At 42.0% G+C, this 20,236-nt stretch overlaps 1 protein-coding gene across 5 annotated transcripts; it reads right to left on the bottom strand.

Moving 5' to 3' along the window:
- Nucleotides 1-3,177: 3,177 nt before the first annotated feature.
- On the bottom strand, nucleotides 3,178-19,881 carry LOC139392006 (probable phospholipid-transporting ATPase IIB). 5 transcript variants are annotated; one of them, XM_071139639.1, is made up of 8 exons: nucleotides 19,636-19,866; nucleotides 19,232-19,323; nucleotides 18,410-18,487; nucleotides 11,167-11,250; nucleotides 10,955-11,044; nucleotides 10,149-10,686; nucleotides 8,502-9,985; nucleotides 3,178-5,253 (listed from the first exon to the last, which is right to left on the bottom strand). In XM_071139639.1, exons 7-8 carry the CDS (start codon nucleotides 8,686-8,688, stop codon nucleotides 5,117-5,119), a joined length of 324 nt encoding a protein of 107 aa, XP_070995740.1. In that variant the 5' UTR covers nucleotides 8,689-9,985; nucleotides 10,149-10,686; nucleotides 10,955-11,044; nucleotides 11,167-11,250; nucleotides 18,410-18,487; nucleotides 19,232-19,323; nucleotides 19,636-19,866; the 3' UTR covers nucleotides 3,178-5,116. The 5 variants fall into 5 exon arrangements, with proteins under 5 accessions (XP_070995740.1, XP_070995743.1, XP_070995744.1 ...); XM_071139642.1 differs by having other exon boundaries at nucleotides 8,502-10,686; nucleotides 10,914-11,044; nucleotides 19,636-19,881; XM_071139643.1 differs by lacking the exons at nucleotides 18,410-18,487; nucleotides 19,232-19,323; nucleotides 19,636-19,866 and adding exons at nucleotides 11,776-12,032; nucleotides 12,161-12,663.
- Between the last annotated feature and the right edge of the window lie 355 nt (nucleotides 19,882-20,236).

The following is a 20,236-nucleotide window of genomic DNA, read 5'->3' as shown; positions in this document are numbered from 1 at the left end:
CCAAAAAGTTCTGTGACACTGTAAAGTCCATAGAGAATAAGAGCACCTCCTCCCAGCTGACCACTGCACTGAGGCTAGGAAACACTGTCACCACCTATAAATCGAGGATGATTGAGAATTTCAATAAGCATTTTTCTACGGCTGGCCATGCTTTCCACCTGGCCACCCCTACCCATGCTTTCCACCTGGCCACCCCTACCCTGGTCAACAGCCCTGCACCCCCACAGCAACTTGCCCAAAACTCCCCCATTTCTTTTTCACCCAAATCCAGATAGCTGATGTTCTGAAAGAGCTGCAAAATCTGGGCCCCTATAAATCAGCTGGGCTAGACAATCTGGACCCACTTTCTAAAATGATCCACCGCAATTGTTGCAAGCCCTATTACTAGCCTGTTCAACCTCTCTTTCGTATCGTCTGAGATCCCCAAAGATTGGAAAGCTGCCGCGGTCATTCCCCTCTTCAAAGGGGGAGACACTCTAGACCCAAACTGTTACAGACCTATATCTATCCTAACCTGCCTTTCTAAGGTCTTCGAAAGCCAAGTTAACAAACAGATCACCGACCATTTCGAATCCCACCGTACCTTCTCCGCTATGCAATCTGTTTCCAAGCTGGTCATGGGTGCACCTCAGCCACGCTCAAGGTACTAAACAATATCATAACCGCCATCGATAAAAGACAGTACTGTGCAGCCATATTCATCGACTTGGCGAAGGCTTTCAACTCTGTCAATCACCACATTCTTATCAGCAGACTCAACCGCCTTGGTTTCTTAAATGACTGCCTCGTCTGGTTCACCAATTACTTCTAAGACAGAGTTCAGTGTGTCAAATCGAAGGGACTGTTGTCCGGAACTCTGGCAGTCTTTAAGAGGGTGCCACAGTGTTCAATTCTCGGGCCGACTCTTTTCTCTGTATACATCAATGTTGTCGCTCTTGCTGCTGGTGATTCTCTGATCCACCTCAAACCAGATGACACTATTCTGTATACTTCTGGCCCTTCTTTGGACACTGTGTTAAGTAACCTCCAGACGAGCTTCAATGCCTTACAACTCTCCTTCCGTGGCCTCCAACTGCTCTTAAATGCAAGTAAAACTAAATGCATGCTCTTCAACCGATCGCTGCCCTCACCCTCCCGCCCGTCCAGCATCACTACTCTGTGCGGTTCTAACTTAGAATATGTGGACATTTACAAATAGCTAGGTGTTTGATTAGACTGTAAACTCTTCTTCCAGACTTACATTAAGCAGTGTGGGCAGTGTGGAGCAGTGTGGAGTGCGATTGAGTTTGCGTCATCTGTGGATCTTTTGGGTTGGTATGCGAATTGGAGTGGGTCTAGGGTTTCCGGAATGATGAGCGATGACCAGCCTTTCAAAGCACTTCGGGGTGGTAGTCATTTAGGCAGACTACTTTCACTTTCTTGAGCACAGGGACTATGGTGGTCTGCTTGAAACACGTACGTATTACAGACTTTGTCTTGGAGAGGTTGACCAGTACACATCCTGGTAATCCGTCTGGCCCCGCGGCCTTGTGAATGTTGACCTGTTTTAAGGTCTTGCTCACATCGGCTGGCTACGGAGAGCTTGATCACACAGTCGTCCGGAACAGCTGGTGCTCTCATGCATGCTTCAGTGTTGCTTGCCTCGAAGCGAGCATAAATGGCATTTAGCTCGTTGGTAGGCTCGTGCCACTGGGCAGCTCGGTTTCCCTTTGTGGTCTGTAATAGTTTCCAAGCCCTGCCACATCCAACACGCGTCAGAACCAGTGTAGTAGGACTCAATCTTAGTCTTGTATTGACGCTTTGACTGTTTGATGAATCGTGAGGGCATAGCGGGATTTCTTATAAGTGTCCAGGTTAATCAAATAAAATCAAAGTTTATTTGTCACGTGCACCGAATACAACAGGTATTCACCTTACAGTGAAATGCTTACTTACAGGCTCTAACCAATAGTGCAAAAAAAAGGTGTGTGTGTGTGTGTGTGTGTGTGTGTGTGTGTGCGCGCGCGTGTGTGTGTGTGTAAAGAAATAAAACAACAGTAAAAAGAAAATAACAGTAGCAAGGCTAATTAAAAGAAAATAACAGTAGCAAGGCTATATACAGACACCGGTTAGTCAGGCTTATTGAGGTAGTATGTACATGTAGGTAAGTGACTATGCGTATCCCGCTCCTTGAAAATGGCAGCTCTAGCCTTTAGCTCAGTGCGAATGTTGCCTGTAATCGATGGCTGCTGGTTGGGAGATGTACATATGGTCACTGTATGGACGACATCATCGATGCACTTATTGATGAAGGTTAGTCAGATTATCTGGAGGAACCTAAGGAGGAATAGATGAGCCCACAGACTAACATGAGGCAACCTGATAGGCCCATACCACAAAGATAGTTGCAGAACTTATACTCCACCACTAATTTTCATTTTCAATTGCTTCATCCCACAAGCCATGGTTTAGAATGGCTCGTTGCAGGACGAAGCAAACACTTCAAATGTGTAATCAAACGAATATACTCTACAAGACTTGATTCTTAACCAACCTTCTTAGATTCAGCATACCACCCTGCATCCCGCTGCTGGCTGAAGCTAAGCAGGGTGGATCCTGCTCAGTCCCTGGATGGGAGAGCAGATGCTGCTGTGGTTTGGAGGGCCAGTAGGAGGCACTCTTTCCTCTGGTCTAAAAATATATATCCCAATGCCCCAGGCAGCGATTGAGGCCATTACCCTGTGTAGGGTGCAGTCTTCAGCTGGAACTTTAAACGGGTGTCCTAACTCTCTGTGGTCACTAAAGATCCCATGGTACTCGTCATAAGAGTAGGGGTGTTAACCCCGCTGTCCTGGTGAATGTCCACCTCATCATCATCCCCAGCTTCCAATTGGCTCATTCCTCTCCCTTGTAACTATTACCTGAATTAATCAAATATTCAGTGTCAGGTCTTTGCCACCATCTTGTGGTCAACAATTATTCTCCCGCTGCATGAATACAAACAATACTGGGGGTTACCAGTATTATAAACAAAGACAACCTAGCTACTGTACTTTCTAAACTCTGATATAACATTTACCACTCAAATCAGAAACAATTTAACCAGAAGAGATTACTGAACTATAAAACACCTACTTAGTTCCTTGAGCATGCCTTTGGGGAATCCTTTTTAAGCAATCACAACATATGATACTATTATTTGGTAAAATGTCAGTTTATTGCATTAATCAATGGATATACCATAATTAGTCATACTTTTAGAAATTGCAGTCTGTGGCATGGAACGCAAGTCCTCAACAGATTAAACACGTATAACACCATACAAACAGAGCACAAGTATCAACAGAAAACACATTGTCAGACGATTGGGATCAAGTTACCACCTTCTATTAAAGTGACACAGCCATGTCCATTCGTCCTTCATAAATAAACATAACAGCCATGTCTGCCTCATGCAGCATTGCCATGTACAGTACATATGGTTGCCACATTTCTATTCAGATTATTCAGGAATGATTTACCTGAGTTCAACTTACTGTACAGACAAAAACAATCAGGAAAAGAGATGTGTGAGCATGATGATACATTTATTAAATTGTGTTTGGACTAGGAACCTATATCTAAACGCAAACTCACATGGCAAGGATGATACAACTTATTCCTACAAACCGCTGTCAGGTTTCGTCTTTGCATCCATAGGTAGTTTCATCTCAAGCCCAGAAGACATGATCAGAGCTTAATAAAGAAACTGTCATATTAGTAATTGTCAGAGGATGACTACAAAACTACAGCCTTAATATTCCGTGGTTGTTTGTGATTGAGAGAGAACAGTATTGTCATTGTAAAACATTGTCAGAAGTGAGTGGTTACAGCAAGGTAGATCCCCTGTGGTCAAACTGCTGGCCCAGGAGATCTTCCAAATAAAAGACAGGACAAACCAGCTAATCCTCTGATTGACATCAGGATTTATGAGAGACGATATCAAAACGCAACAATCAAAACAATGAGGCACAAAAGCACTATGGCATAATACACCGCTCAAGAACAGGATGCACAGAACACAATTGCCGAAATCAAAGTAACTATGGAATGCTGGTTTCATACTATGAGGTAGTTTATATGATATTCAACTTATTTTACTTAATGTAAAGGACTTGTTGTACAAAGATGGAACATCCTACGCCAGTTGGGTGTTGTTCCCAGAACAAATGATTTGGGAAATGTAGCTAATTTTGGTTAATGTACTTAAAAAAAAATGTTTTACCAGCTAGGCTAGTTGAGAACAAGTTCTCATTTGCAACTGCGACCTGGCCAAGATAAAGCGTAGCAATTTTACACATACAACAACACAGAGTTACACGTGGAATAAACAAAAACACACAGTCAATAATACAGTAGAACAAAAGAAAACAAAAAGTCAATATACAGTGAGTGCAAATTAGGTAAGTTAAGGAAGTAAATAGGCCATGGTGGCGAAGTAATTATAATATAGCAATTAAACACTGGAAAGGTAGATCGGCAGAAGATGAATTTGCAAGTAGAGATACTGGGGTGCAAAGGAGCAAAATAAATAAATAAATAAATACCAGTATGGGGATGAGGTAGGTAGATGGGCTGTTTACAGACGGGCTATGTCCAGGTGCAGTGATCTGTAAGCTGCTCTGACAGCTGGTGCTTAACGCTAGTGAGGGAGATGTGAGTCTCCAGCTTCAGAGATTTTTGCAATTCGTTCCAGTCATGGACTTTTCCCTAGGTAAGTACAGTTAAGTGTCAGGGTACAGTAGTAAAACGCTGTACATGTTATGTTGGTATTTACAGTGCTTGGGAATCACAACACAAATAGAAATCCAAATTAAACCATCATACTAGTATCTCTACTCAGTAATGTTCAATGTAATAAAAAAAAACATACAAAAAGTTAAATTTGGTTTTGTGCTTACACAGTCATTTCAAGTATTACCACATTCCAGTGACAAATTCAGAACATTTTCTCATCATGTTTTTGCTTCTAGTGGTTCCTTGACCTCTTTAGTTTCCCTTTACTGTGGATCAGAAAGAAGCGCTGAAAAGAAGGATTGTAGAGAGACTAAGAAAAATAATTTGAGGAAGCGTGTAAGTAGGACAGAGCTTAAAATGGCTATGAGGACAGCTTAGAGTAGCTGGGTGGTGAGAACTTGCGCTTCAGGTATTTGATGATATAGAGAGGAAGACAGCTGACGACGGGGATCACTGACAGCTTCCACAGGAAGGCTGGCGTTGTGATGAAGGCCAGGTCTGGGTGAAAAAACAACACAGGTTAGAAATCTGTCCAAATATCAGCACATTCAATATGTGACAGACACTAACATGTTGATATACATTATTTTGTTATAACTTACAATACCGTTCAAAAGTTTGTGGTCACTTAGAAATGTCCTTGTTATTGAAAGAAATACACATTTTTTGTCCATCAAAATAACAGAAAATTGATCAGAAATACAGTGTAGACATTGTTAATGTTGTAAATGACTGTCGTAGCTGGAAACGTCTGATTTCTTCATGGAATATCTGCATAGGTGTACAGAGGACCATTATCAGCAACCATCCCTCCTGTGTTCCAATGGAATATTGTGTTAGCTAATCCAAGTTTATCAATTTAAAAGGCTAATTGATCATTAGAAAAGCCTTTTGCAATTATGTTAGCACAGCTGAAAACTGTTGTTCTGATTAAAGAAGCAATAAAACTGACCTCCTTTAGACTAGTTGAGTATCTGGAGCATCAGCATTTGTGGGTTCGATTACAGGCTCAAAATGGCCAGAAACAAAGAACTTTCTTCTGAAACTCGTCAGTCTATTCTTGTTCTGAGAAATGAAGGCTATTCCATGCGAGAAATTGCCAAGATACTGAAGATCTCGTATAACGCTGTGACCTACTCCCTTCACAGAACAGAGCAAACTGGCTCTAACAAGAATAGAAAGAGGAGTGTGAGGCCCCGGTGCACAACTGTGCAAGAAGACAAGTACATTAGAGTGTCTAGTTTGAGAAACAGACGCCTCACAAGTCTTCAACTGGCAGCTTCATTAAATAGTACTCGCAAAACACCAGTCTCAAAGTCAACAGTGAAGAGGCGACTCCGGGATGCTGGCCTTCTAGGCAGAGTTGCAAAGAAAAAGCAATATCTCAGAATGGCCAATAACAATAAAATATTAAGATGGGCAAAAGAACACAGACACTGGACAGAGGAACTCTGCCTAGAAGGCCAGCATCCCGGAGTCGCCTCTTCACTGTTGACATTGAGACTGGTGTGCCATTCAAATTAGCGGACTCAGCTATTTCAGCCATACCCGTTGCTGACAGGTGTATAAAAGCGAGCACACAGCCATGAAATCTCCATAGACAAACATTGGCAGTAGAACGCAGTGGAAAAAGTAGCCAATTGTCATACTTGAGTAAAAGTAAAGATACCTTAATAAAAAATTACTCAAGTAAAAGTCACACAGTAAAATACTACTTGAGTAAAAGTCTAAAAGTATTTGATTTTAAATATACTTAAGTTTCAAAAGTAAAAGTAATTTCAAATTGCTTGTATTAAGCAAACCAGACAGCACAATTTTCTTGTTGTAAATTGTTTACGAATAGCCAGGGGCACTCCAGTCTCAACACGCAGACAAAATTTACAAACTAAGCATTTGTGTTTAGTGGGTCTGCCAGAATAGAGGCAGTAGGGATGACCAGGGATGTTCTCTTGATAAGTGAGTGAATTGGACTATTTTTTACCTTAAAAATGTAACGAGTACTTTTTTGTGTCAGGGAAAATGTAAGAAGTAAAAATTATTTTCTTTAGTAAATTGAAATTTAAATATAAATAGTAAAGTAAAGATACCCCCAAAAACATCTTAAGTAGTGGTATAAAGTATTTTTACTTTAGTACTTTACACCACTGGTAGAATGGCTTTACTGAGAGCTCAGCGACTTTCAATGTGACACCATCATAGGATGCCACATTTCCAACAAGTAGGTTCATAAAATTTCTGCCCTGGTCAACTGTAAGTGCTGTTATTGTGAAGTGGAAACGTCTAGGAGAAACAACAGCTCAGCCGTGAACTAGTAGGCCACACAAACTCACAGAACGGGACCGCCAAGTGCTGAAGTGCATAAAAATAGTCTGTCCTCAATTGCAACACTCACTACCGAGTTCCAAACTACCTCTGGAAGCAAGGTCAGCACAAGAACTGTTCATCGGGAGCTTCATGAAATGGGTTTCCTTGACCGAGCAGCCACACACAAGCCTAAGATCACAATGCGCAATGCCAAGCGTTGGCTGGAGTGGTGTAAAGCTTGCCGCCATTGGACTCTGGAGCAGTGGAAATGTGTTCTCTGGAGTGATGAATAACACTTCAACATCTGGCAGGCCGAAGGACAAATCTGGGTTTGGCGGATGCCAGGAGAACACTACCTGCTCGAATGCATATTGCCAACTGTAAAGTTTGGTGAAGGAGGGCTAATGGTCTGGGGCTGTTTTTCATGGCTCGGGCCCATTAGTTCCAGTCAAGGGAAATCTTAACACTACAGCATACAATGACAATCTAGACGATTCTGTGCTTCCAACTTTGTGGCAACAATTTGGGGAAGGCCCTGTCCTGTTTCAGCATGACAATGTGCACAAAGCGAGGTCCATACAGAAATGGTTTGTTGAAGATCGGTGTGGAAGAACTTGCCTGGCCTGCACAGAGCCCTGACCTCAACTCCATTAAACATCTTTGGGATCAATTGGAATTCCCACTGCAAGCCAGGCCTAAACGGGCAGCATCAGTGACAACCTCACTAATGCTCATGTGGCTGAATGGAAGTCTCCACAGCAATGTTCCAACATCTAGTAGAAAGCCTTCCCAGAAGAGTTATAGCAGCAAATGGGGGACCATCTCCATATTAATGCCCATGATTTTGGAATTAGATGTTAGACAAGCAGGTGTCCACATACTTTCAAGGTGAGTGCCAGCATGAGAGAGAGAAAACAGGGAGCGAGAGAGAGAGACAGAAGACATGTGATCTTTATTTAATATTTGTCAAGAGCTAGTTTTTTTTTTTTTTTTCCCCCATTGTAAATGTCTTTCAAATTATTTCGTGGAAACAAGGTATCACACCGAGGTATCTCTCCCCCTTATAATTTGGGATCAAATATGCTCTGAAAGCAAACATGTTGACATGAGTACCCTGATATCGGGGAATTTGTGCCATTCTGAAAAAATTGTTAGAGCAAAGCAAAGCACAAACCTCCAAGGTTTAATTGGGTTAACTCATAAACATAAGTGCAAAGTGCATCAAACTAAAACACAAAAGCTGCAGTGTAGTGTAGTGCAAAGGGTGATATTGTTACTACAAGTGTTCGGCAAACCTGCCTTCGACATAACAAAAAGCAACATAACAAAACTATTATTTCCCCTTCTGAGCACAATAGCAAACAGCATAATAAAAAAATAAAGGGGGATAAAGAAAGTTGAATTTAGTTGTTTTTCTCCTCAGGTAAAGAATATTTGCTTACCTAAGTACTCGTTGTGGAAGGCAAGCGAGGCTATGTAGAAGCCTAGACTGAGGAACTCTGCTAGCACCATGAGCCAGGTACAAATGTTGAGCGCCACCATGAGCAGCTCGGTGAGGATCAGCGCAGTGAAGGAGATGGCCACCACGTGTACAAGCTCCGACTCAAACAACAGCAGTGCACCGTACATCAGGATGCCACCTGGGGATGCCTCAAAAGAAGTGTTATTGACGTAGTAGCGGTTGAGTAACTGTTTAATCAGCTTGAGAAAGAAACTAGAGAATGGTTCAACTAGAATGTATTCTAGTAATCAACTAAAATCAATTTGTTTCTAGTTAATGATGATAAGACCTAAAAATACAATGAATTGGTTTATTCTTTTAGGGGATGAAATATGTACATTTTGCCTTCATTTTGGTTTATTTATTTTAAGTTACTTTGATCCCCAATGGGGAAAGAGGGATACCTAGCCCCTTCAATGCTCACTGAAAGTCTGTTATTCATTGAGACACCAGACAGTCCAGTAAGTCTGGAGACACGGGGTTTGACTCAATCATATTATTTATGAGGGTGAACAGACACAATGTCTCCTAGTGTATCCCGAACCCACCCAGGTAAACCCCTCTGAGTACTGTAGCTTGACACTCATTCATCTATTCTATGGTTGTGCATATCATTTAATCATAATGCTCGCGAATTGAGCTTAATTGCCTATAACTGATCACATAATTGCCTTTTCCATCCAGTCTACATACAGTGCATTGCTGAGAGTTAAACTAGATGATAAATTAAAACTGACGATCGTGGCCTGTTTTTCATTGGTATTAGGCCTTTAATTAAAAAACGAAAGCTGTCAGGAAGGTACACTTCAGTAGGAACATAAGATCTTTTTCAACACGCTGCATGGCTTAGTGATTACAGAAATATTGATTTACAGAACAGACAAAAGTCTGGATGTAACAGTGGATGACTCTTGGTAACCTAAGCTACTGAGAAACAGGACTGTCTGAGAGTCAGGGGACAGTGGACTGAAGTTTTGCACATAGTAAAAATGATGAAATAGAAGTGTGTTGCCTGGACAAACAGTGAGTAATAAAAATGTGGTTTAGCCACTATGCTGCGCGTCATTCAGATTGCTTTCAGGAAAGCTGCCATACTGTGCGGATGGATCCTTTGGATATAAGAGTTTGTGCACCTGGCCAACACCTGTTATATTCCTAATATCCATTATGTTTCTTAGCACCCTTCCCTGTGTGTTAGTATTCATCATTAGAACTGTGTTAAGGAAATCTAACTCAGAAAGCTACAGGAGTATCCTGTCAACCCTCTGGTAAATACTGATTAACAAATGCCTCTGTGCTTGTCAAACTGGCCCAGGGCTGCTGAGCGCTTGTAGCTGTTCCTGCCGTGGACCACGAGCAGCAGACCAATGTGCTTAAAAACTGAGTGATGAAAAAATCTTCAGTCAGGGGTGCCTGCTTCTCCTCCTGCATGGGAAAAGCATAAGAGCATATTCTAGGAAAGGACACACCCCATATCAGACTAAATATGGGGTAACAGGTTTTGCATTTTTGTAAAAAAAAATCATGTTTTTACTATTTCATGTAATAATAAATGGATTGGGTAAGAGGCGTAATATGGATTATTAACCTTTCCTTCAATACCAATACCACAGTCTGCTGCCTAGATCATATTGACATCATTACCTCCATCACATGGGAGAGAAAGAGAGCCACATGTCAGCCACAGGTTCAATAATAGCATGTAAAAGAGCAATATGGAGATAAGGCTTATGCCCCAGGACAAAACAATGTTAACAGAGATGCTTATGCTCTTTGATTGTGGACATAATAGGGGTGTACCTTCTCATACTGGGTCTAGTTTCTTCATTTTCAAAACAAAGTAGTCAATAGTGAGATACAGGTATATTACTGGTAGGCATTTTCTACAATCTATTTTATAATTTGGCATTCATTGTACACAGATCATTGTAGCAGGTCTGTGTCTCAAAGGATGAGAGTGGTTAGTTGTTACAAAACCTGTGCCATAGGTGGAGCAGGTTCTGTTGGCTGTGTGCTGCTTAAACAGGTGGACGATCTGGGCTTTCTGAGTGGGGGAGCAGCGACAGCAGACTACCGCTGGACACTGACACGCCAGTTCCACAAACTCATGCTCATAGTCCCGCAGACTATGTGGGAAGATAAACATATGGATTTGGAAAATGCAAACACATCTGGACCCACAAGCACATTCACATATTACTTACTGTACCATCTCTTCAGATCAACAGTGATAAAATGTAGTTTGTTTTGCTTCTAAAATCATAACTGATGTGCTTTGTTGCTCTTCTTGCGGTTTTGGACTCAAAAGGTTTTAGTTTTGACACCAGAATATTTTTGGCTGCATCTACAGTACCATCTTGAGAGGCTTGTGAGAAGTGTGTTGTGTTGTAGTACCGCCAAGGAGTCTCCAGAGATGACCAGAGCACAGTCGTGTTTCCTTCTGAAGGCATTGAGCTCCAGATGGGCCTCTCCACCGTTGGAGACCTGCTCGAGAGCCCGGCAACACAATCAGTGGAAGGACAGATACAAGACCATTTCCTCATCCCTTTAAACACTCATAAAGTGAAAGATTATTATTTTAACATTAAAAAGAAAGAGAAACATACCAATCTTCACTCCTGGACACCAAATGGGAGCTTTAAGCGATACAAGTAGCTGTCTCCAGCTTATCCCCAGTAAAGCATCCATATCTGAACAGAAAACAAAACCATGACAAGGAATCAGGGACAGAGTATCCGCAAAGGACCATCTTGCAGTATTTCATATTATACAAGGACCAGTCAAATTCTATGGAGTGCCTCTTTTTCACAGCTAACATTATACTGTACATGGAAACAACAGCACAATATAAATGCAGCCAACATGAACAGTACGTTCACAGTTTGATTCCAGCATTGCTGAGGAGCTCCAGGGTTGGCCTGATGTCGACCTCAACCCCAGTCAAACACAGAAGCTCCATCTCCCTCTCCAGACTTTCTACCACTGCTGACACCTTCAGAGCCCGGTCATGCATACTCATTTAAATATTTGACTTTGCATTTTAAGACTCCTTTAGGTAAAAATATACAGTACCAGTCAAAAGTTTGGACCTATTCATTCAATGTTTTTTCTTTCACCTTATATTAAAACTATGAAATAACACACATGGAATGATGTAGTAACTAAAAAAGGGTTAAACTAATCTAAATATATTTTAGATTCTTCAAAGTAGCCACCCTTGATAACAGCTTTGCACACTCTTGGCATTCTCTCAACCAGCTTTATGAGGAATACTTTTCCAACAGTCTAGAAGGAGTTCCCACATATGCTGAACACTTGTTGGCTGCTTTTCCTTCACTCTGCAGTCCAACTCATCCCAAACCATCTCAATTGGGTTGAGGTCGGGTGGAGGCCAGGTCATCTCATCCAGCACTCCACTCTCCTTGGTCAAATAGCCCTTACACAGCCTGGAGGTGTGTTTTGGGTCATTGTCCTGTTGAAAAACAAATGATAGTCCCACTAAGCGCAAACCAGATGGGAGGGCGTATCGCTGCAGAATGCTGTGGTATCCATGCTGGTTAAGTGTGCCTTGAATTCTAAATAAATCACAGACAGTGTCACCTGCAAAGCACCCCCCACACCATCACACATCCTCCTCCATGCTTCATGGTGGGAACCACACATACGGAGATCATCCGTTCACCCACTCTGTGTCACACAAAGACACGGCAGTTGGAACCAGAAATGTCAAATTTGGGCTCATCAGACCAAAGGACAGATTTCCATCAGTCTAATGTCCATTGCTCATGTTTCTTGGTACAAGCAAGTCTCTTTTTCTTATTGGTGTCCTTTAGTAGTTGTTTATTTGAAGCAATTCGACCATGAAGGCCTGAATAACGCAGTCTCCTCTGAACAGTTGATGTTGAGATGTGTCTGTTACTTGAACCCTGCAGCATTTATTTGGGCTGCAATTTCTGAAGCTGGTAACGCTAATGAAAGTATTCTCTGCAGAAGATTTAACTCTGGGTCTTCCTTTCCTGTGGCTGTCCTCATGACAGCCAGTTTCATCATAGCGCTTGATGGTTTTTGTAACTGCAAATGATTGACTGACCATGTTTTAAAGTAATGATGGACATTGCTCTTAGTTTATTTATTTGAGCTGTTCTTGCCAAAATATGGACTTGGTCTTTACCAAATAGGGCTATCTTCTGTATCCCACCCCTAACTTGTCACAACACAACTGATTGGCACAAACGCATTAAGGAAAAAAAGAAAATCCACAAATGAACTTTTAAAGGTACACCTGTTAATTTAAAAGCTGGTTGAGAGAATGCAAAGTTGTCATCAAGGCAAAGGGTGGCTACGTTGAAGAATCTCAAATATTATAACGAAGTGGGCTGAGAGTCGGGAAGAAAGTTCAGGGAGTGAGTGTTTTAATTAATAAATAAACACAAAATAAGAAACACGAACAACGCACAAACATGACACAGGAACAGAAACAAATAATGTCTGGGGAAGGAACCACAGGGAGTGACATACAGTTGAAGTCGGAAGTTTACATACACTAAGGTTGAAGTCATTAAACTTGTTTTTCAACCAACCTCTTTCCCTACTGTATTTATTTGATTTATTTATTTATTTTGCTCCTTTGCACCCCATTATTTTTATTTCTACTTTGCACATTCTTCCACTGCAAATCTACCATTCCAGTGTTTTACTTGCTATATTGTATTTACTTTGCCACCATGGCCTTTTTTTGCCTTTACCTCCCTTATCTCACCTCATTTGCTCACATCGTATATAGACTTGTTTATACTGTATTATTGACTGTATGTTTGTTTTACTCCATGTGTAACTCTGTGTTGTTGTATGTGTCGAACTGCTTTGCTTTATCTTGGCCAGGTCGCAATTGTAAATGAGAACTTGTTCTCAACTTGCCTACCTGGTTAAATAAAGGTGAAATAAATCAAAGAAAATAAAAAACCACTCCACAAATTTCTTGTTAACAAACTATAGTTTTGGCAAGTCGGTTAGGACATCTACTTTGTGCATGACAAGTAATTTTTACAACAATTGTTTACAGACAGATTATTTCACTGTATCACAATTCCAGTGGGTAAGAAGTTTACGTATACTAAGTTGACTGTGCCTTTAAACAGCTTGGAAAATTCCAGAAAATTATGTCATGGCTTCAGAAGCTTCTGATAGGGTAATTGATATCTTTGAGTCAATTGGAGGTGTACCCGTGGATGTGTTTCAAGGCCTACCTTCAAACTCAATGCCCATCATGTTGTGGGGGTGCTTCGCTGCAGGGGGGACTGGTGCACTTCACAAAATAGATGGCAACATGAGGAGGGAAAATGATGTGGATACATTGAAGCAACATCTGAAGACATCAGTCAGGAAGTTAAAGCTTGGTCACAAATGGGTCTTCCAAATGAACAATGACCTCAAGCATACTTCCAAAGTTGTGGAAAAATGGCTTAAGGACAACAAATCAAATCAAAGTTTATTTGTCATGTGCAACAACAGTGAAATGCTTACTTACAGGCTCTAACCAATAGTGCGAAAAAAAAGCTAAATTCAAACGAGCCTGCAAAGAAAACTAATGGGACTGTAGCGACTGTGTTGACTTCAAAATCTGGGGAGTGAACTACGTTTCTACCTGCAAATAGTCCGGGTAACCATTTGAGTCTTATGGCTTGGGGGTAAAAACTGTTGAGAAGCCTTTTGGTCCTAGACTTGGCACTCCGGTACCGCTTGCCATGCGGTAGTAGAGAGAACAGTCTATGACTGGGGTGACTGGGGTCTTTGACAATTTTTAGGGCCTTCCTCTGACACCGCCTGGTGTAGAGGTCCTGGATGGCAGGCAGCTTTGCCCCAGTGATGTACTGGGCCGTACACACTACCCTCTGAAGTGCTTTACGGTCGAGGCCGAGCAATTGCCATATAAGGCAGTGATGCAACCGGTCAGGATGTTCTCAATGTTGCAGCTGTAGAACCTTTTGAGGATCTCAGGACCCATGCCAAATCTTTTTAGTTTCCTGAGGGAAAATAGGCTTTGTCGTGCCCTCTATAGGACTGTCTTGGTGTGTTTGGACCATTCTAGTTTGTTGTTGATGTGAACACCAAGGAACTTGAAGCTCTCAATCTGCTCCACTACAGCCCCGTCGATGAGAATGGGGGCGTGCTCGGTGCTCCTTTTCCTGTAGTCCACAATCATCTCCTTAGTCTTGGTTACGTTGAGGGATAGGTTGTTATTATGGCACCACCCGGCCAGGTCTCTGACCTCCTCCCTATAGGCTGTCTCTTCGTTGTCAATGATCAGGACTACCACTGTTGTGTCGTCTGCAAACTTAATGATGGTGTTGGAGTCGTGCCTGGCCATGCAGTTGTGGGTGAACACGGAGTACAGGAGGGGACTGAGCACGCACCCCTGGGGAGCTCCATTGTTGAGGATAAGAGTGGCATATGTGTTGCTACTGACCCTCACCACCTGGGGGCGGCCCGTCAGGAAGTCCAGGATCCAGTTGCAGAGGGAGGAGTTTAGTCCCAGGTTCCTTAGCTTAGTGATGAGCATTCAGGGTACTATGGTGTTAAACGCTGAGCTGTAGTCAATGAATAGCATTCTCACATAGGTGTTCCTTTTGTCCAGGTGGGAAAGGGCAGTGTGGAGTGCAGTAGAGATTGCATCATCTGTGGATCTGTTTGGGCGGTATGCAAATTGGAAATTGGTGTTGATTTGAGCCATTACCAGCCTTTCAAAGCACTTCATGGCTACGGACGTGAGTGCTACGTAGTCATTTAGGCAGGTTGCCTTTGTGTTCTTGGGCACAAGGACTATGGTGGTCTGCTCGAAACATGTTGGTGTTACAGACTCAGACAGGGAGAGGTTGAAAATGTCAGTGAAGGCACCTGCCAGCTGGTCTGCACATGCCCGGAGCACACATCCTGGTAACCCGTCTGGCCAAGCAGCAGTATGTTGACCTGTTTAAAGGTCTTACTCACATCTGCGTGATCACACAGTCGTCTGGAACAGCTGATGCTCTCATGCATGCCTCAATGTTGCTTGCCTCAAAGCGAGCATAGAAGTGATTTAGCTCATCTGGTAGGCCCGTGTCACTGGGCAGCTCGCGGCTGTGCTTCCCTTTGTAGCCTGTAATAGTTTGCGAGCCCTGCCACATCCGACGAGCGTCGGAGCCGGTGTAGTATGATTGAATTTAGCTCTGTACTGACGCGTTGCCTGTTTGATGGTTCGTCGCAGGGCATAGTGGGATTTCTTGTAAGCTTCCGAGTCCCACACCTTGAAAGCAGCAGCTCTACCCTTTAGCTCAGTGCGAATGTTGCCTATTATCCATGGCTTCTGGTTGGGGTATGTACGTACAGTACCTGTGGGGATGGCGTCCTCAATGCACTTATTGATAAAGCCAGTGACTGTGGTGAATGTGGTGAATTCCTCAATGTCATTGGAAGAATTCCGGAACATGTTCCAGTCTGTGATATCAAAACAGTCCTGTAGTTTAGCATCTGCTTCATCTGACCACTTTTTTATTGACCGAGTCACTGGTGCTTCCTGCTTTAATTTTTGCTTGTAAGCAGGAATCAGGATAGAGTTGCGGTCGGATTTACCAAATGGAGGGCGAGGGAGAGCTTGGTACGCGTCTCTGTGTGTGGAGTACAGGTGATCTATAATTTTTTCCCCTCTGGTTGCACATTTAACATGTTGATAGAGATTTGGTAGAACTGACTTAAGTTTCCCTGCATTAAAGTCTCCGGCCACTAGTAGCGCCACCTCTGGGTGAGTGGTTTCCTGTTTGCTTATTTCCTTATACAGCTGACTGAGTGCAGTCTTAGTGCCAGCATCTGTTTGTGGTGGTAAATAAACAGCCACGAAAAGTATAGCTGAGAACTCTCTAGGCAAGTAGTGTAGCCTGCAATTTATCACAATATACTTCAGGCGAGCAAAATCTAGAGACTTCCTTAGATTTCGTGCACCAGCTGTTTACAAATATGCACAGACCGCCTCCCCTCATCTTACCGGAGTGTGCTGTTCTATCCTGCTGGTGCAGCGTATATCCCGCTAGCTGAATATCCATGTCGTCATTCAGCCACGATTCCGTGAAACATAGGATATTACAGTTTTTGATGTACCGTTGGTAGGATATTCGTGATCGTACCTCATCTAATTTATTGTTCAATGATTGCACGTTGGCGAGTAATATTGACGGTAACGGCAGCTACTCGCCTTCTGTGGGTCCTGACGAGGCATCCGTCCTCTGTACCTGCGTCGCTTCCTCTTACGAAAAACTGGGATGCTGGCCCTGCCGGTTGTTTGGAGAATATCATGTGAGTCTTGCTTGTTGTTGAAAAAATCTTTGTCTAATTCGAGGTGAGTGATCGCTGTCCTGATATCCAGAAGCTCTTTTCTGTCATAAGATACTGTTGCAGAAACATTATGTACAAAATAATTCACAAATATCGTGAAAAACACCCACATAATAGCACAATTGGTTGAGCGCCCGTAAAACTGCTGCCATGTCTTCCGGCGCCATTTTAGGTTGTTGCACACAAAGTCAAGGTATTGGAGTGGCCATCACAAAGCCCTGATCTCAATCCTATAGAAATGTTGTGTGAAGAACTAAAAAAGCATGTGCGAGCAAGGAGGCCTACAAACCTGACTCAGTTACACCAGCTCTGTCAGGAGGAATAGGCCAAAATTCACCCAACTTATTGTGGGAAGCTTGTGGGAGGTTACCCGAAACGTTTGACCCAAGTTAAACAATTTAAAGGCAATGCTACCAAATACTAATTGAGTGTATGTAAACTTCTGACCCACTGGGAATGTGATGAAAGAAATAAAAGCTGAAATAAATAATTCTCTCTACTATTATTCTGACATTTCACATTCTTAAAATAAAGTGGTGATTCCAGCTGACCTAAAACAGGGAATTATTACGAGTTTAAATGTATTTGGCTAAGGTGTATGTAAACTTCCGACTTCAACTGTATATAGGGAAGGTAATCAGGGAAGTGATGGAGTCTAGGTGAGTCTGATGACGCGCAGGTGCACGTAACGATGGTGACAGGTGTGCGCCATAACGAGCAGCATGGTGACCTAGAGGCCGGAGGGAGCACAGATGACAAATATAAAATATATTTTGATTTGTTTAACACTTTTTTGGTTACTATATGATTCCATGTTTTATTTCATAATTTTGATGTCTTCATTATTATTCTGCAATGTAGAAAAAAATAGAATGTGTAGGTGTGTCCAAACTTTTGACTGGTACTGTATATAAAAACATTATTTGACAAAGCATTGAATTTGGATTTACTGCTATTAGCCCATAGAAACACATTGAATAACAGATTCATACATGGATAAACAGAAAAAAAGATCAGGAAACAATTCATTTTTTTTACACACACATTTAACCCTTTCCTTTAGGCACTAAACTACTTACAGTGCCTTGCGAAAGTATTCGGCCCCCTTGAACTTTGCGACCTTTTGCCACATTTCAGGCTTCAAACATAAAGATATAAAACTGTATTTTTTTGTGAAAAATCAACAACAAGTGGGACACAATCATGAAGTGGAACGACTTTTATTGGATATTTCAAACTTTTTTAACAAATCAAAAACTGAAAAATTGGGCGTGCAAAATTATTCAGCCCCTTTACATTCAGTGCAGCAATATACATATATACATTTTATTGAACCTTTCACCTCAGATGTGGTGGATTGGGATGCAGCCCATGCAGATAGCTCTAACTTAAACAGACAAATGTTTTATTATTATGCTAATTAGATTTCCGTGGAACCTCAGAAATCATCTCAAGTGGGTTAATCAGGGACATTATGTTTTGTACCTCAAAGTCTATTTACTGCTCCTTGGATAGGCATTTATTAGCCACCGTCCTAAGCCCTTCCCTGGCCATGTTCCCACTCTGAGAACAAAAAAGGGGATTGTTAGGAGAGATGATGAAAATATTAATTACTGAACAATTGTAGGGACACCAACTCAATCTCTATATTCCAGGCAGATATTTTTCATTCAACAAACAATACGTTTTAACAAATGTCATATGGGGGCCGAATTGAGAGTCAGCTGCATCAGAACAGTCAACCAACAACGACAGAAATCAATGGGGAATAAAGCCACCTAGGGGCTAAATTCAGAGGACACAAAATCCACAGATGGCGGTTTATTTTTTATATGAAACGCCAATGAGCTGAAACTGACACGCTGATTGCTTATTGACATGGTACCCATACTGCTTGGACAGTCTACGGGATATTACAGTCAATGGAACATCATTAACACTATTGTTAGGAATACGACATACTGGATGTGTCCCAAATGGCACCTTATTCCCTATATAGTGAACAAATTTATATTAAACCACAGCCTTGGTCAAAAATAGTACACTAAATAAGGAACAGGGCACAATTTGGGAGGCAGACACTAATGGCTCCTAGAAAAGGAATGCAATTCATGTAGGTCACTAATTAAATTGAAAACAGCCTCTGGTCATAAATGACTCAATACTGCCAATATAATTATGAACATACAGTACTCCACACCCAGTCATGGGTGGGCCTGTTGATCTTGTGATGAATGTCGTGGTTAACAATTGAGGTAATTAGCCTGCATGTGTTAGATTCATTTTTTTCATATAATACAGCCTTACCTACTCCTCCAGCCACTGATTGTACTGCACGATACTCGCCATGGCAACATCAGTGCCCTTAATAAACATGTGATGTCACCTGTGGTCTCCTCCTAGAGCAAAGTATGAAAAAAATTCTAGATGTTTAACCATATAAAAAGCATTTCAGTGCCATATCATACTAACAACAGACCTGAATTAAAATACTACTTTAAATCCTTCAAATGAGTTGAATGTTTGTGTTAACCTGCCTAGATGGGGTTTGCACTTTTCTGACTTTTCTATTGATTCCATTGCAACAGGATAGCTCAATCAAGCACAGCTTAAGTATTTTAAATGATTTCAAATAGTATTTAAACCCAGGTCTGACTAACACACACACATAGTTACCAAACATGTAATGGTCACCAAAACTAAGTCCATACCCTGACGATGATGACCATCCTCTTGCTCTTGGAGGTGAAGGTCTGCAGGATGTAGTAGGTTAGGATTTGTCCTGCTGGGGTCTTCAGCAGCAGGGAGTTCAGGTCCCTAGTCACCAGTCAGGCCTACGCTCTCAGTCCACCGCACCAGTGCCACCTAAAGAGGAACAGCGCACACACAGTAAGGTCAGGAACACACCCGCACTACTACACAGACCCAAGCACTCTGCTCCTATCATTAGGGGCTGGCTATGGGTCCACATAGAGGTTTCACAGGTCAAGGGTAGGGGCTCTGTGTATGCTCACAGGGTCAACTTCCTGATCGCCCTGAAACAAATCCAACACATTAAATTAACTGGTTCATTGTTAAGTATCATTCACAGCTGAGAGGGAATACAATGAGACACAGAACGAGGTTGTTAGCCTCATAGTAACAGAAGGACTAACTATAACTCAGTGGCCAATTATTACACAATAGAAGGAGCAGAATGGTGAATAATCCTGAAGTCATAGGCTATGCTTTAGATTACGACATATGGTGAAGGGACCAAAACCAATATACCTACTGTAATATATATAAAATAATATACCTACCAATGACAAT

This window comes from Oncorhynchus clarkii, chromosome 32 (genome assembly GCF_045791955.1).
Source record: "Oncorhynchus clarkii lewisi isolate Uvic-CL-2024 chromosome 32, UVic_Ocla_1.0, whole genome shotgun sequence".
Taxonomy (NCBI): domain Eukaryota; kingdom Metazoa; phylum Chordata; class Actinopteri; order Salmoniformes; family Salmonidae; genus Oncorhynchus; species Oncorhynchus clarkii.
The sequence above is the reverse complement of the archived record's forward strand: the minus strand, read 5'-3'. Positions and strand labels throughout refer to the sequence as shown.

Excerpts from the sequence above, each read along its gene's own strand:
- LOC139392006 (XM_071139642.1), bottom strand. The coding sequence starts at position 8,688 with ATGTACGGTGCACTGCTGTTGTTTGAGTCGGAGCTTGTACACGTGGTG. Across the intron at positions 5,254-8,501 it reads CTTCCACAACGAGTACTTAG|ACCTGGCCTTCATCACAACG; the intron begins GTAAGCAAATAT and ends TTTTTCACCCAG.